This window comes from Silene latifolia, chromosome X (assembly GCF_048544455.1).
Source record: "Silene latifolia isolate original U9 population chromosome X, ASM4854445v1, whole genome shotgun sequence".
In the NCBI taxonomy this organism is placed as follows: domain Eukaryota; kingdom Viridiplantae; phylum Streptophyta; class Magnoliopsida; order Caryophyllales; family Caryophyllaceae; genus Silene; species Silene latifolia.
The window spans coordinates 6796097-6814058 of NC_133537.1; the positions used below are offsets into that span (position 1 = coordinate 6796097).

The window sequence follows — 17962 nt, forward strand, 5'->3', positions numbered from 1 at the left end:
TCAACCGTAAAAAAAAGTTTTATACAGATGAACTAAGATAACAAAGTAGTTACATTAGCCTACCGGTAAGGGCGGTAACTACCCTGAATTTATTACTTGGATTTGAAACGTGTCTAACATTAAATTCGTTTCCTAATACAAATTCATGTGTTACGTGTAAAACCGTTCCATTTCAATCAAATACGCTTTAAAAACAACTTTTAAATAAATAACATAATTTATGAAAGGGTAAATATATCATAGGCGCGCATTAGAAAACCCGATATTACCAAAATGAGAGATCAGAACCTTTAAAAAACTGGGCAGACGAAGGCCAACACCGACCATCCTTCCTCACAATCTCCCTATCCTCCTTAACCAAACCCGCAACCACCTTATTAACCCCACGAGCGACGGTCAAGGGTGGGACCCAAAAGGACCCACCAGGGACTAAAGGAAGCCAATCAGGCTTCGAACCCTTGACCACTACATTATGTACCACCTCCTCCAGCTTAGCCACCGCTGCAGTCGATTTCGATGAATGGTGACGGAGGGTGGCAAGGCGGCTGGAGGAGGAGAGGTGGCGGATTACGGTGGTGGAGAGGGCTCTAGCCATGATTATGATTAGCCCCGTCCAGCCACCTCGGTACCGGGATCGGGATCGGATTTCGAGGAGGAGGAAATGTGGGATGAGATGTGATACGGATTGGGGGTATATATATATATACAGAGAAGGTAGTTATTTATGGCGGGAAATGCGTGAGGTTGATTTCCATTTTTAGTAAGTGGATAAAATAATCGTTGTTTTGACAGTTAAGACGGTTATAAATTACCTTATGAGTTGTGAACTTGTTACTTGACAATTCTTCAATCAATTATTACCTTCATTTTTGCGTTAAAATTTATATAAATTCTTGTGTAATATGATATTACTTCCTCCATTCAACTTGTAGTGTGGAGTTGAATAAAGGAAGTATAAAATAAGTTTGTGAAATACTGAATTCGATATTTTATAACTAACTTTTGATCTAAAATTTAAATGTATTATTATTTATATTTAATAGGTTTGTCTTATACAATTATGTGTAAGACGGTCGTACAAGAGAATAACTATAATATTTAAATTGTTCTCTGGTTTTTATGATTAAAATTTTTCTCATTTTTATGATTAACTATGTAAATCGACTGTTTATCTAACTCGTTTTATAACTTATTATTTAAAGATTAGTTTTTTCGTTTGTCCTAGTCTTATTTTCAATTTCAACCTCAAAATTCAATTACATTAGTTAGATTGGCTCATTATAAAATCTCGATCTCTAAAAGAAATTAGTCCGTCTTGCTTGTGACGGGTGTGAACACGTCACAAAAGAGAATTTGTGAAAGGAAAAATAGAGTAGATCCAAATTCCGACTCGATTCCGATCTGGTAGCCACAGTGCCCGACTCCCGACGCCAACCACCACCTGTTCTTTCCCTCACCTATTTCCTTGTCGACCACCCCGCTGAAACTGACGACCACCAACAACCAATCTCGACAACGAAAAATCAAAATCCTAATTGAAAAATCTTTTTTTTTTTTTAAAATAATCAATCAATCGATTTATAATTATAGATAAAATTACTTGTGATATGTGTGAAATTCAGATTTATAATTGTCAAATTATTAACAGATTATTTAGCTTTTGAGAGAGACAGAGGAAGGAGAGAACTTTTTCAATTTTTATTAGACGAAGGGTAGAATTAGAATAATGAGGCAAAGTGTGTGGGATTTAGTAAAACGTGTGTGCGGGATTTAGCAAATACGTGTTTCCCCGTATGGTCATCATACTCCATAGCTCAGTCACTGCCTGGATCTATCTACTTCATGTCTTCAACATCACTCTCCCCAATTAAATCCACTCTCAAACCCTAATTTTAAAAATCCCCAAATCAATCAGTCAATCAAATTACAATGCGAATAGGGAGACAAAATCAACAGAAACCCACAACCTGGTCGATAAATCTAGTAATAATCATCTCCTTAATATTTTTTGTCGGTGCTGCCATCATCGCCGACGTCATATGGGCGTCGTCGTCATCTTCTGCTTTCTCCGCTTATCGTTACGTCACCAATACTTTGCCTTACCTTAACCTTAATTCTCTTCCCCAGGTGGGTCCCACTTCTTAACTGTTTATGTTTTAGTTTTATTTGTGTTTTTGTTCAATTTGCAGTTTTAAAGGATGATTCATGTTAGCCGAGCCCAAATCATTGACGGTTTTAAAGGCATTGTCTTTCTTTAGAAGGAAATGTAGTGAATCCCAATGAACGGAATTGATTAATATGTAGTGGTACCAAATATGTAGCTGGTTTTACTAAGAATTGTTGCATTTTAGGTATGATTTTCGATGCACATTGCTATAATTTTTCGGTGTTGGAAGGATTTGTTTACTGTGTATCGGCTTCCTATCCAAATGCGTTCACAATGTAAGCTTTTTTTTTTACTACGGAAGATGTATTAGTCTAATGGTTAAGATGGCGTTATTTGGACAGTAGGGCTCAAGTTTGAATCCCCCGATATTGTACTACCCTTGTGGCTCATTTAACGACGATAAATAGTGTTAGCTTTTTGACTCCATTACACCTCATTGAGAAGCTTCTTTGGAGCTGTTTCCTTATGTAAGGGTTGGTGCTGGATAAAAGAGTTGCTTCTTGCTTCCTCATTTACATTTTCTCGGTCTATGTTACTCGGACTCGTCTACTCGTATCCAACAAAATACGTATCGGAGTATCTGATACGGCTATTTTGTGCGAAATTTTCAATATTTTGGTCTAAAATGAAGTATCCAAGTGTCGTATCGTATCCGACAAAATACGTATCGGATACGGAATACGGCAACTAAGTGAAGTATCCGAGTAACATAGTTCTCGGTTGCTTTGGTTAAAATCATGTTTCGGTGTTGGAAGGATTTTCGCAAGGTTATGAGTTTAGGATATCATTGTCCTTGCTCGCAATGTGTATGAGTCTGCTGGTGGTTCAAACAACATTAGAGCCTTAATTCCGAAATGATACATGGATCATCCATCGAAACCATAACCGGTTGAATGCACACCTCAAAATACAATGAGAGTCTGCTGGTGGCTGAGTTGTATTTAAGAGAGAGACGTAGTCTAACCCTTCTTAAGTTCTTACTCTTTCGCGGTATATAGATAGGGCAGATTCAAGCAGGGTTTAGTCGTAAGAAAATGAGGGAAACTATCTCAAACGGGTACCCATAAGTAAAGGCATTAATATCCATCGTCTGACTCTTTCTAGTTTGCTCATCTCAGTTGAGGGTAAAACTGGAATTGCCACTCTTTTCTTACTGAGAGAAATCAATTTTTGTACTTGAGCTTCTTTAGAAACCATGGTCATACAACAGAGTATAGGACCTTCACGTAACTATTCAGCATTCTCATGTTCTCTTATACTCCCTCCGTACCACACCAAAGGTAACACTTACTATAAACGGACGTACCCCACCAAAGGTAACATTCCTTATTTGGCCCACAACATTACCAAATTATCCTTATACCCATTTGATATTTACACAAAATGTCACTACATACCCCACCTACCAACCCACAATTACAAACCCCATCTATTTTTTTCCTCTTTACCCTTACTTTTTCCACCTTTTCTTAAATACTTCATTTTCCCCTACGTTACATCTGTGTGGATTACAGTTGTGTGGATTACTTGACTATTTAGGGTGTGGAAGTTGTGCCTCTAGTACAATGTCACCTAGTTAGACCTGTCAAAATTTGACCCGACCCGAAAACCCGACCCGTTTTAGGGTTACAAACCCGGTTTTTTTGACCCGAGACCCGTTTGACCCGAACCCGAAATGACCCGTTATTTTAGGGTCGAGACCCGACCCGAACGGGTCGACCCGTTGGGTCAAAGGTAAATCAAGAATTTTATTAAAATATTAATATTTATATATTATATTTGAAAAAAATAGTTAAAAAAGTATTTTTTTTATTACTTAAAATTACAAAAACAACTAAAAAGTTAATTTTATATAAATTTTATAATATTTAATAATAAAATAATTATTAAAAAAACTTTATTTTAATAATTATGTCAATATAATTAATGTAAACGTTGAATATGATTAAAATATTAATTTTAAATATGATTTACATTTTAAAAAAATATTTTTTAAATTAAAAAAATCAGTTAAAAAAGACGTTTGAAATTATTTCTTGACCCGTATTCTGACCCTAACCCGACCCGTGACCCGTATAACCCGACCCGTATCTGACCCGATCTGTATTCGACCCGACCCGTATCCTGACCCGACCCGTATGACCCGCCCGACCCGTTTGACAGGTCTACACCTAGTTGATAGGTGAACTCTTCTTTATTGTAGCAAGATCTAGACTGTAATTTTTGGTGAACTGGAGAGCATATAAACATTCAAACATGTACATAAGTAATTGAGCTACACTAATTGTGGGAAGGTTTTATATCTGAGCATTTTCATCTTGTTAGTTGCTACTCAATAGATGGTTTATATTACAACTTAAATCGTAGCTTCATCATTTTTAAGTTTAATAATCACTTTATTAGAATAAATGGGCAGGTAGTGGATCTGATAAGATTAATCATTGTGGAAACAGGTCACTTTTGGGAAAACTGACATTACTATGTGTGGCCAATTTGATCACTGCAGGTTAAGGTCAAAGATCCTAAAATTTATGAAGTTCAAGGAAGAGTTCTTTCTGCAACATTTGCTGACTTGCCAGCACCAGAACTACATTGGGAAAAGATGGCAGCAGCTCCCGTGCCACGCTTAGATGGGGCTGCTATACAAATAAAAGATCTTTTCTTTGTCTTTGCTGGATATGGTACCATCAATCTTGTGAGTATTTGTTGGTAATTGTCTAAATGGATCCATAAGCTTTCAAAATTTCTGTTATTATTTATTCTTCCATTCTTACCGACTTGGCTTCGTATTATACTTAGGATGGCAATTTACCTTAACTGGACTTGAGCTCTTATTTTTAATCCTTCAACTAACTCTTATTCAGATTTGGGTTAAAAGTTCCTCAGCCATTTAAGAAATAATCACGATATAAATTGTGTATGCAGTTAGAAGCTGTAAAGACCTACATTGCACAAAACGTCTTATCATATATGTGTGTTCACCTGGAAGCATGACAGTCTCTCGAATCTCGTTCGAGCTAACAACATTGTGTCATGACTCATGACCATAGACACATGTACACATGATTAAAATGTAAAATGTGGGCTATGGGCAGGGAAGTTTGCTTTTAGTGATATCGTTTCTTGTCACATATTTTCGTTCTCCATGATTGTACCTCCTCATTGTTGAGTAATCCTTTCGGAGCTGCCAGTTTATCATAAGTGTAATAGCCCAACAGACTCTGACAACAGTTACCTCGCAAAAAAATATGCATTGGTGATTTTTTTCGCAAGTCTCATATTTGTAATGAGTTTCATATTTTAGTCTCTAATCTTCCATTTTTGATAATTGGGGTCAAAGATGAAGACTGGAAAATGAGAAGTCAATGACACCTTTTGTAACCTTTTTCTTTAATTTTTCCATCTATGATCACTAATTTCACTATCCATCCTTACTTGATGTCTTTTACAGGTACATTCTCATGTTGATATTTACAATTTTACAGACAACACTTGGGGAGGAAAGTTTGACATGCCAAAGGAGATGGCTCATTCTCATTTAGGGATGGTAACAGATGGGAGGTACATATATATAGTCAATGGTCAATATGGCCCACAATGCAGAGGAGCTACTACTCATACATTTGTGCTGGACACTGAAACTAAGCAGTGGAATGACTTGCCCCCTTTACCAGCCCCTAGGTAAATTTTGTACTGATATTCTACGACTAATTTTCTATGTTCAACCTATGTTAGCATAGCTTGTCATCCCTGTAAATACCATAGCCCGTAGGTTTATGTATTTTTATCAGGTTTTGAAATATGAAGAGATGCTACAATTTTAACCTGTTACTCCTTATTTTTTTATGGCTTATTAAACAAAACATTAAAGCCATGCATCAAGTATTTATTCCTAAATACAATTGCATTTTCATACTCCATAAAGTTTATGAGATCTGTCGGTTTTGTTTTTGGAAAGCTTCATATCTGTCACCCTAATTCAATTCAGGTATGCACCAGCCACCCAGCTTTGGAGAGGAAGGCTACATGTCATGGGAGGCAGTGGTGTGAATCGATATACTCCCGAAGTAGATCACTGGAGTCTGGCTGTGAAGGATGGCAAACCATTGGAAAAGAAGTGGCGATCTGAAGTCCCCATTCCTCGCGGGGGACCTCACAGGTTTAACTTCTGTCTTTGTTAATTCTCTCTTGTAACAAGCAGCATAGCGTTACCTTGTAGGTACAATAGAATAATCATACAAAAAAGCCCCTGTTTTCTTTCAAAATATGGAAATAGCAATGTGATTTACGGAGTAGTCTTTTTATTTTTTTATCAACATGCTTTAGTTAAGTGATTATTCAACAGAGCCAAAGACTCAATATACTTTGGCTTTTAATTGTGAATTGTGATGAAACAGTTGGTTTTAATACTGTCCATGACCCTTTTAGACCGACAAGGCGACAACTATAAGTGACTATTTAGTTTGACATAGTCTCACAATAAGTTTTTCTAAGAACGTCTAATAGGGCACTTCCATTTTTTATGATGGGATCATCCGAAACTTTCAAGAACGAAGTAAGGTTGCATAAATCTGACCCTTTGAGGATGTTATTGTTGTCTTCGAGATACTTTGGTAATGTTGTGGTCCTTGAGGCAGCTTGTATACCTCAGTCAAGTGATTACTAATCACATTCCTCCACATTTTATGTTCCTAAAAGATTATCCTGTAACCCTTTCTTGTCAGAGCATGTGTTGTGGCTGATGATAGGCTAATGGTTATTGGCGGTCAGGAAGGTGACTTCATGGCCAAACCTGGGTCACCAATCTTTAAGTGTTCCCGAAGAAATGAGGTAAGTTAATCTTATTTATTTTGAACATATCCAATTCCTTGGTTGGATTTCTAGTTTCCTACTCTCTTTGATGGTGAAAAGAAACTCTATATTTCTCTTATAATACATTGAATAATTCTATTAAACTACGCAGCTACATTTGCTTAAGATTTGAATTGAATTGTGAACATGTTTAGATTCTCGTTGGAAAAGTGTAAAGAGACATGCATAGTATTTTGGCTTGGGGTCTATCATATATGCGACGATAAGTATATTCTTAAATAGTTTAGCTAACTTTTGTTGTATATTTAAACGAGATTTTTGCAACTGTTCAAGTTAATACACATTTTCTTTGAAGCCCTTTTTTTAGATTTGTGTTTCGTGCACTTTGTAAGATGTTATGGTATGTCATGACTTGCATATTTTTTTAGGAGAAATGTGTTCTGATGAGGTAAATATGTCCCCTAATAGGTAGTATATGCTGATGTTTTTATGCTGGATGATGATATGAAGTGGAAAAGCCTGCCTCCCATGCCAAAACCCGATTCTCATATAGAGTTTGCTTGGGCTTTAGTGAATCATTCTATCGTTCTTGTTGGAGGCACAACCGACAAACATCCAGTCACGAAAAAGATGATCCTGAATAGAGAGATTTTCCGGTTTGATTTAGACACAATGGTAAGTTCCGCTGTTTCCTGGTTTTCTGTACTTAAGTTTTCTGATTCGTTTCATAGTGCTGAACGATGCTCCCTTAAGAACTTTGTTTTGATGAAAAGAAGGAAATGGATGGAAAGGGAGTGGTTTAGAATCCATCGTACGGACAGTAAATGGAGAAATGAGGCAGGGGTGGGGAAGTTCTTTGGTCTCACATATGTTACTTGTTGCTCAAGTAAACTTGTCCAAGGAGCCAACAACTAGTGGCAAGACATGGCTATCCTTTTCCAACTTATCGAATTTTGGAAAGATTTGTCGACCCTCCTTCCCCACCCACCCTATTTCCAATTTCCTCCCTGCCCTTTTCCTTCTAAATTATTATTGAAATTTTGAAACTGGTAACTGCTCCACATTTTAACGAGATTGTTTCTCATGTCATTTCATTTCATTGCCGTTTACAGAAATGGTCGGTGATTGGTCAACTTCCGTTCCGTGTCAAAACGACATTAGTTGGGTATTGGAATGGCTGGTTGTATTTCACATCTGGTCAGCGGGACAGAGGGCCTGATGATCCGACCCCAAGAAAAGTTCTCGGAGAAATGTGGAGAACAAAATTAAGCTTCTAGTTCATTCTTTTTCTATTTTTTTGTAAGTAGGGAAGGACATATTATTCATTAATTAACCATTGTTGTATAATTCATAGTAGATTATCCGCTTGTAGTTAAATTTTTTGTAATACCTTCATATCAATCGATATTCGATACATTATTTGAACATAAGAATATCTTGTATAACTTCAAAATTAGGTAAATTTAGTGTAATACCCTAAATGATTATCCTCTCTTTTGCCCTGGTGTAATTCAGCTGTCATACTTAACCATGATTCCAATTTCTGCAACACTGATTAACCTGTGTATTAATTCTGGTAAATTTGGATCACTATAACTCTGTAAATTAGCTCAATGAGTAGGTCTTGTTTAAGACCGTCTTAACTTAAGACGTCTTCATGTACAATGTTTATGTTTTCCTGGCTCCAAAAATCATACAAAGACGCTGCGCCACCCTGAAATGACATTACTAGCTTATCTAACTGACATTCGTAATTGACAAATTAGCGGCCTTCAAATGCAGGCAACAAAGGAACACTGTTATGATGCATAAATAATCGGGGAAGTGGCAAATAAGCCCCATACGTTTGACACTATGTGCAAATTAGCCCCATAACTTTCGACAGGTGCAAATTCACCCCATACGTTATACAAGATGTGCAATTAAGCCCACTTTCAGAAATCCGGCCATTTACTCACCGGAAAATATTGACATGACATCTCGGAATGATGACTAGGACTATGAGTAAGACTGTATTTATATAATTAAAAAAAACATGATTTTAATATTATACAACAATCAGGTAGCAGCCACGTTTTTTATGATTACGGTATCGAGATAGTTGAATCGGGATGAACATACCTGGATTTTTTATGATTACTGCATCGTTATTTACTTTCAATTATTCAATAGAACTTGAAGCTAAGTTTTAATTTTCCCCAAATTTCATTAGTGGTACTTGACTAAAAATTTCAATAACAAAAGCTTGAATTCAAAACCATAAACCCATCAAAACCCTCTCTTCTTCCTCCTCCTCTTCATGCCACTACCTTTCTAAACTCATCAAACAACTGCGCAATACTATCAAAAATCTGACTTTACTCAAAATCAAAATACAATCAAAATGACCAAATTCAGGAAGCTTAATCGCCATACGAGTCATCGAATGTCTGTGCTCAGGTTCATTTCATGACATATGAGAATGAGGCTTTTAGACTAAGAAAAAAGAATAGATGTAAAAAATGGAGTAAATGGATGGATTTGAGGGAGGAGCTTAAATGTGGGAGGAATAGAGATAAGAAGTGACGAGGTGAGCAGGAAGTCAGCATTAGTGTACATATGGCCTAAATGTCTTTTTTTTTTTTTTTTAATTATATAAATACAGTCTTACTCATAGTCCTAGTCATCATTCCGAGATGCCATGTCAATATTTTCCGGTGAGTAAATGGCCGGATTTCTGAAAGTGGGCTTAATTGCACATCTTGTATAACGTATGGGGTGAATTTGCACCTGTCGAAAGTTATGGGGCTAATTTGCACATAGTGTCAAACGTATGGGGCTTATTTGCCACTTACAGTATCTATTTCACAATAAACGGAGCTAATGAGAGACGAGCGTGCTAACCAAGAATTTGCGGTTTATTGTTGTTTGGGCACTTCAACAGGAGCAGAAATTTCCGAGCTTCGTTCATGGGGTGATCTTCATTTCTGTAAAATAAACACAGCTAACCCAATGCATTCCTACTCTGTAACGTAAATTTTCCTGCGCTTCATCACAACCATGCAATTCTTGCAAAAACCGATCAACTTCATATGACAGACTCGTTCTTGAAAGATGAAACCAATCTGGCTCCCATCTCTCTTTGACCACTCAGAAATGGTATACAGGTGAACACAAGTTTCGAACCAGGTCATGAATACTACTACTTCCAGCAACATTACAGGCTGCACAAGAACAGTTGGAAAGAAAATGTCCACTATGCACACATGAATTAGTTTACAAGGATTTCCAGTAAACCAAAGTCTGAAATCAGTGAACACAAAAACCGTCGTTGTGGCTCCATTTACACCCAATAAAAAAGAATTAGCTGTCTCTTAAGCGGAGTTCCACGAGAAAGAGTTCCCCATCAAACCTTAGACCGGATGATTCCGCTGGCAGAAGTACTCCATCTAACATACCCCCAAATACATACACAAAACGACCTGAATGATCGGCACATGCAGCATGAAATGAACGTGAATTTATGTTAAATCCATGGGATTTGAGCCTTCTCCACATTCTTGTAAGAGCCGACCTTGAGCTTGAAGAAAAAGAGTGTGTTTTGATGCCAGGTATTGAGTTCAAATCTAACAGCCAAAAGTCATGTTTCCTGCGTCTCAGGGAATCTTCACCTCCATATATCAGTAGGCCCCCTCCGAGGATTAGTGTGGCTGAATGACCCACTCTAGCTAGGGATGTTCCCCTATGTACATTTTCTAAGTCAACTATAACCTTGACCCATTTCTCATCACCCTCAGAGGCGTAAAAAAGCCAGACATCGTCAAGAACATCGTAGCCCAATCCTCTACCACCAAAAAGCACAGCCCTTGTCCCATCGATACTAGTCAAAGTATGTCCTGAACGAGGTGGCGGTGATGGATGTGCTATAACTTCATGCCAAGTTCCATGGCTATAGCTCTCTGAAAGCTCCAAAATCCACATGTCTGCTAATCTAACTCCATCTAAGCCAATCCCTCCATGAATAAGCATTCTCCTGTTTTCTATGCAGCATCCAGCATGTGCACCACGAGGTGGTGGTGATGCCGACCCCACATCCAATGGCTTCCAACACAACGTAACAACGGATTCCTCATTTTTGACTACTTTTCCGACCCATGTGTCGTTTTGACGGATACCATGATCATTGATTCCCCCGAACAATATAAGAGTGTCACTTGACACTACACAAGTATGCCCGAAACGCCCAGTTGGCAAGCCTGATGTGACTTTCTCCCATTTTGTTATAGTTCGAAAGTCATAACCAAGGTATGCAACCCATGTATCATCACGATGGCGTCCTGAATGGCAAAGATAACTTTCAGAGACAGCACGAGAGAATCATCACAGATTCACAGGATACCAAAGAACAAAAAACAAGGTACAGTCTTAACTTAGTAATTCTAAATTCTGAACACAGTTTTTAAGAAAAATATTTTTGACGCTAGTACAATGCACAACATTCCAATCCAAGAATATGAGATGTTTCATACACATTTCTCATTATCACTGCATCAGTACCTCGAAAGATTCTTTCATTCTTAGTACGATAAGAGGGTATCAAATGCACGTAACTTTCACCTCTTGTAGAAAAGAGGTGGTTTCCAATCGTCACTTAAGTGAACAAGACAACCAACTATATTTGCGTGTGATAAGCCGCAAGTGGGTATGAAGAGACTATTTGCCTCAAAAGAACAATGAGCTTTTGCCTCTATTAGAGAATAGAGATAGACGGAATGAATTTAATTTCTACATACATAAAACATCATGAGTTCATGACTTGAGTTGTCTAAAAGACATCATAATATAAACTTTGACCCACACGTGAGGGGACCAGAATAAATAGTAACGGATACCAACTCTATGATCACACCGTCACGCAATAACAGAGAAAGCGGAGAGCAAGGGTTCTGCTGAACATCAATGAAGTTCGGAAAATATTGTCCTATGAATTGTGAACATATTCTAGAAGCCTCATAGGCTGATACAGTGAACCAACATGATAACATCATTTGGAGATCAGGAGTGATGCTAGGTTAGATAAGGCCGCAAGAGAGAAATAGAATATTGTCAACAAAGTTTCGAGCATCACAAAAGATACTTGTCTTGTGCCGTGATCTACCCTCCCAGCTCCATTACATTATCTCTCCAATTTTAAGGTTTTATGTTTCATATTCTTCAATTTATAGTCACAATACATCAATATCGGGAATCTCCTTGAGAAACAAGCATAAGCATAAATTTCATATAGGCTGGGGTACGTCAAATTGGCATAAAGCATCCCTAATGGTATCTGTACTATTATAGACAAGTAGAGTGCAAATACCAGTCACTCCTTATCATGATGTACCACTATCACAGCTCCTGCGCCTTTTTCTTTATCAAAGTTAAAGGCTGTCTAGCACAGTAATCAAGCGAAACTCCGTGAAAACCAGGCATCATCAAATCTTATTCCAGATAGTCCAGGCATTCCCAAATAAACGACCACCAAGCCCTTTTGCTACCTCATAATCGACTAATGTCCCTCAATTAAAGAACAAGCTGAACCACTTTGAAGCAATCTATTCCTTGGGACATCAGTCCAACATTCTAACTCATGACATATTTTGAGGGGCATCCTTATTTAAGACTAAGAGAGTTAAACTGAACACTCTTAACTCACCCATGTGAAAAACAGATCCTACTGATGTTCTATTTACTTTGATTCTTCTTATTCCCTCACGTATCCGCGTCCCACACTCAAGAGTCGGACATGGTGGACACCTCATTTTAAGCCAAAATATGCCTGTTTTTCATAAAGATAGCCAAGGCCGACACTTGGGCACACACATTCGTTGGATCTTTCTAAACGAGTCTAAGTAACATAACTAAATGTTACCTACAACCTACCCCTCTTACCCCGCAATTTGCAGGAGCCGTTGACGCATGGTCTAATGTTGTTGCTCTCAAACCAAATTCAAATCCCTACACACCTAACTCAATATATTCCTGAAGACACAAAAACATGTAACATAACATAACATAACATCACATATTATAATGATGTTATGAATATCATTAAACCTGATAAAGACCCTAATACTACTAATTCACCCAAAAACATTCCTAAAACAGCAGTCCAACCAAAAAAAACAGGCATAACTAATCACACACACAAAAATCAAACCCCTTTATCTCGGTCATTTGTTTACCTGTTTTATTCCTTATAAGCGGTATTTTAATCAAACGTAAGCAAATGATTGAGACGGAGGAGTAATAATAAATATTATCACATGGGCATCTTGAAAAACACAAAAACTAACCTCCTTCACAACCCCCACCAAACAAAATCAAACAATTAGACACAAAATTGAGAGAATGAGAAGCTCTAGGGCAAGGAATCATATCACCATCACCAACACCAACTGTATCAATCAACTTATGACATGAAACAGAACGCAGCTGTGCCACCTGCTGATATAACTTCAACCATAACATATTATTAACATTATTATTATTACTATTATTATTATTAGTATTAAGATTTTGATTAAAAGATTGAAACTTTAGTGCATCAACACAAGTGGGACCCCAATCTCTTCTACAAATAGTTTCCCAAAAACTGTTGGATGATGATAAAGATTGAAACTTTTTGCAAGTTTGAGCAAATGATAAGATGGATTTAATTGGTAATAAGTAAAGGATTGAAAAAAGATGATCTTGAGCTAAATCAAATATTGGGGATTCATGGGTTAATGAGTGTTCCATGATTTTGAGTGTCTTTTGAGGTAATTGAATGATTGAAGATATAGGTTATAAATCGGGGTGTTCACCGTCGACTAGGTGAAAAATCCCCTCATCACGGGTGCGCTTACAAAGTTATTGAGTGATGGAAGATATGGGTTTTGTAGTGTAAATGATGAAATTGTATATGTATAATCAATCAGTCAGTGAAATTGAGCATTGTGTTTTGGTAGAGGGAGAGTGTGACATTGTTGTTTGGCATTTTGCATGGCCTCACCACGAGTCCCTTCTTTCAATTTTTGGAGTATTCTGTCAACCTGTTTTAATGTTCCACACTTTCCTATTTCAATGTTTTGATTGGTCAATGATAAAGGTGATCATGGGTCGGGTTCGGTTATAGGTTTAGGTTGATTGGACTCACTTTGACCCGTCTTTAGGGGGCGGGGCGGGCTGGGTTGGCTCAGGTCGAGCAAGGCAAATAATTAGGGTTAACTTTTTTTAAAAATGTTTTTGAAAAGGTTGATGAGAAATACAAATTTCTTTCCGAGGTCCGGATTAATATTTAAAATCTATATACACATAAAAAAGTTATAAATTTATTTTTTTAGCCTGAAAATTAGACAAAATACGCAAAAAAAAAAATTCGGTTTCCGGTGTCCGCGCACCCCGGAATGGTCTTAGTAGATCCACCGCTGCGTCGTTGTGAACGTTCTAATAGTATTACAGATTTTCTAACACGTGCCCTAAAAATACACATTAAGAGTTTATGTAACATTGCAATCGTTCACATAAACAGACTTTCTTGTTCACAATTCTAGTTCCATAACTACTGTTTGTATGACTATCGATAAGTGTAAATGTAAATATCAAATATATGAAATCCATAAATCATTAGTTGTGAAACTTCTAATAATATTGCAGATTTTCTAATATGTACCTTAAGAACACACATTAAAAATTCAAATGTAAAAATATCGACTACATCATCTGTCATACTCTTACGTTTTGGGGACAGATGCCAAAAATTGAGCCATCTTTATAATAATACCGAAAATAAGTTGTTTTCTCATTCGTACAAATTAGGGTTTTTGGGACAAACTTATTAGTGCAATAGTGCTCTGCCATGAGTCTTTGTTTTGTCCAAAAAGTCATCATTTCTCAACCTTATATGGGATCTTTTGTTTTTCTGGTTGGACCATTTAATTTATTTTGTATTTGAGTTAGCTAGAAACATTGTTACATTACGACCTATGAAGTATTATTCCTTTTCTTCTACTTATTTTATTGATCTTTAACTAAAATATATTTCAAAAAAACATAAAAGTCAAACAAAAGATTAGAAATGAAGTATCCGAGTATAACTTAAACTCCATTTTAAGAATCAAAATAAGTATATCCATAAGCACTTATATCAACTGATAATATATAATGAGTTGTTTTAACCAGAAATCTCGTATTCGAGTCCGAGAAATACAGCAGTGTAGTGGTCTAACACGACTCAAATTCAAACTAAACTCGATAGAGCTTACACAAAAAAAAATCAAAATAAATCTAAGGCCCTCAATTCAGTTCAGTTCCGACAATTTCAGTTCAAAAAAACCACGCGGGACATAATTTATACTTCTTTTTAAGACTTTAATTAAATCATTCCCTACTACTAAGAGAATAAAAATTCTCTTAGTTTTCCCGCCTAAAGAAACTTCTTCTTAATTGGGCCTATTTCTTTGGATACTACTAACACAACAAGATCTGATGGATTGTAAATTGTGGACCTTATACGTAGCCCACTTATTTTATCTCATCTATCAAAGTAAAAGTTATTTTAGCCAATACTTTTGGACTCTACATGTCATATTATAAGCTAAATGAGTGAACTTGATTTCGTATAAATTTAAATTTATATTATATTTATATTTTACCCCTTTTGTAAGAAATCATCGGTTATTTATTATGTAAATTTTTGTCTTAGTAATATGGACTATTTTTTGAAGGATGTAAAAACACTTATGTATTTTCTATTAGAATTAAAAAAGTGAAAACATTATTTTAATAATTCGTAAATCGTCTTTTTCGACGCGAGGAATAGTTTTTACTGCTTTTCGTTTTAAGGTCAATACGTGTTTTAATAAAGTTATACAACTAACTTAATAATTATACTATAAATGTCATAAATTAGTTGCATGTAACCATATAAAATTATTGTGTTATTTTTAATAGTAAAAAAATAACTTGACTTAAAATGTCTTCTTATGGTAGTAAACTTTTTTTAACCTCTTGTTAATATTATATGTAAATTATAACATTAAATTAAAAGTATACTACATTTATGCAAATAATTTAATTGATGATATCTCTTTATAAAATAAATCTAAAAAGTACTGTGCTATAACACGAGAACTACACTAGTTACTTAATATACATGCAGGTCATTTTTACTTAATATTATACATTTATAAGTTTATAACGACTACATTGTCCTCTTAAAATAATTTCCATACTTAAGCTTGCTAATTTAAAATTAAACAAACTAGCCGTTATATAAAACTTCCCTTATTGAAACAAAGAACATAATAAAAGTTATAATAAAGATAAAAAATTATGGTGTATCTTACAAAGATATTATACGATATTGAAAATTTAAAGTTTAAGATGCAATCAAATATAACAAGATGCGCAGCTTGCAAATATATGAGAAGACAATGTGCTAAAGATTGTATATTCTCACCATATTTTCCTTCAAATGATCTTCAAAGATTCACTTTTGTTCATAAAATCTATGGAGCTAGCAAAGTTGCCAAGATGCTTGAGGTACTCCTATTTTTTACATGATACTCGTATATATTATAATCATTTATTCTTCTTATTCGAATTTTCTAACGTGTGCAAGAATGAAGTCAAGAACATATATATTAATATTAATTAGGGTTTTTCTAATCATTTATTGTTATTATTCAAATTTTCTAATGTGTGCTCTAAAAGCACTCACTTAGAATTTAGTTGTGAAATACTCATGACTCAAATTAGTATATTAATATACCATACAGTAATCATTTATTGTTATTATTCGGTTTTCTGAGTGTGTCGTAAGAGAATATTAAGAGCACTCAGATAGAATCTAATAGTGAAATACTCATCCCCTTATACTAAAAGAATAAGAGATCTCAAAAATTTTCTCACCTAAATGAATTCGGCTGTAATTTGGCTTTCAATGTATCATATCTGTAATTGGACTTTTATTATATGATATCTACAACTGGATTATACTGAACCTTTTTTTTTCCACCAATTAATACAAAATATTAATAATAATAAATTTTACATTTAAATTTTAAATTGAGTTAAATATCAGTTGTATAATTGTTATTTTCTTTAATATTCATATCTAAAAAACCGCGCATTCGTGCGGGATCTATACTAGTTAATTACTCAAAGTCAAAACGTTAAAATATACCGACACCCCTATGTAGAAGAATATGCATGTAGATATTTCAATGTAGGAACGTTGGTGTATTTTATAGTTTTCGAGTGAAGTTTTACGGTAAAATCAATTATTTTCATGTGTTTGAAATTAGAAGAAAGTTAAAAAAAAAACATATGGTATTTGCATGCATTATTGTTGAAATGATAGATCAAAACACTAACTTTATGCTATGTCTAATATAATTGGGAAATTACAGCAAATTCCAGAAGGGCGAAGAGAAGAAGCGACAAAGAGCATGGTTATAGAAGCGAGGTCTCGAGTTCAAGACCCGGTATATGGAATTGTAGGAATATTAACCCAACTCCGGGAACAAATATTAGAAGTTGAATGTGAGTTAGCCAAGACTCAAGGATTAATTGCATTTTGCCAAACACAAAACAACTTAACACAAGATCCATAGTACGGACTACCTTAACTAATGATGCTCCAAGTAATTATTTGAGTTTATTTTAAAAGCACAAATTATATAAATCGGAATTTCTAACGTATGAACGAGCTAGTCTAGGAATTTCACGATAGAAGATTATCTTGTAGTAGCATATACTCTAGTTGTTTGCCTTTAATAATGGACTCTCATCGCGGTTATTATGTGTCTCGAGTGTATGATCTAAGTAAGACCGTATACATTAACGTCCTGGTCATTTCATATCTTATTAGATCTCAAATTATTTTAAAATTATATTATTAGTTCAAATGTCAACTAGCTTAGTTGGTAAAGTCGAAGCGATACTCATGATCTGGATTCAAATTCTTTAAGCATCAAA

The 17962-nt window shown here is 35.5% G+C and overlaps 3 protein-coding genes across 3 annotated transcripts; 2 read left to right on the top strand and 1 right to left on the bottom strand.

Annotated features, from left to right (window-relative positions):
• The first annotated feature begins 1801 nt into the window (after positions 1-1801).
• Positions 1802-8489, top strand: LOC141622628 (kelch repeat-containing protein At3g27220-like). The gene is made up of 7 exons (XM_074438643.1): positions 1802-2127; positions 4674-4862; positions 5619-5848; positions 6156-6326; positions 6892-6997; positions 7448-7654; positions 8092-8489. The coding sequence occupies exons 1-7, from the start codon at positions 1930-1932 to the stop codon at positions 8254-8256; spliced, it is 1266 nt and encodes a 421-aa protein (XP_074294744.1). The 5' UTR covers positions 1802-1929; the 3' UTR covers positions 8257-8489.
• A 1231-nt stretch (positions 8490-9720) lies between these two features.
• On the bottom strand, positions 9721-13997 carry LOC141622627 (F-box/kelch-repeat protein At1g51550-like). Its single transcript, XM_074438642.1, has 2 exons — positions 13297-13997; positions 9721-11295 (listed from the first exon to the last, which is right to left on the bottom strand). The coding sequence occupies exons 1-2, from the start codon at positions 13739-13741 to the stop codon at positions 10322-10324; spliced, it is 1419 nt and encodes a 472-aa protein (XP_074294743.1). The 5' UTR covers positions 13742-13997; the 3' UTR covers positions 9721-10321.
• Positions 13998-16315: 2318 nt separating this feature from the next.
• Positions 16316-17598, top strand: LOC141623450 (LOB domain-containing protein 23-like). The gene is made up of 2 exons (XM_074439559.1): positions 16316-16525; positions 17395-17598. The coding sequence occupies exons 1-2, from the start codon at positions 16316-16318 to the stop codon at positions 17596-17598; spliced, it is 414 nt and encodes a 137-aa protein (XP_074295660.1).
• The last annotated feature ends 364 nt before the right edge of the window (positions 17599-17962 follow it).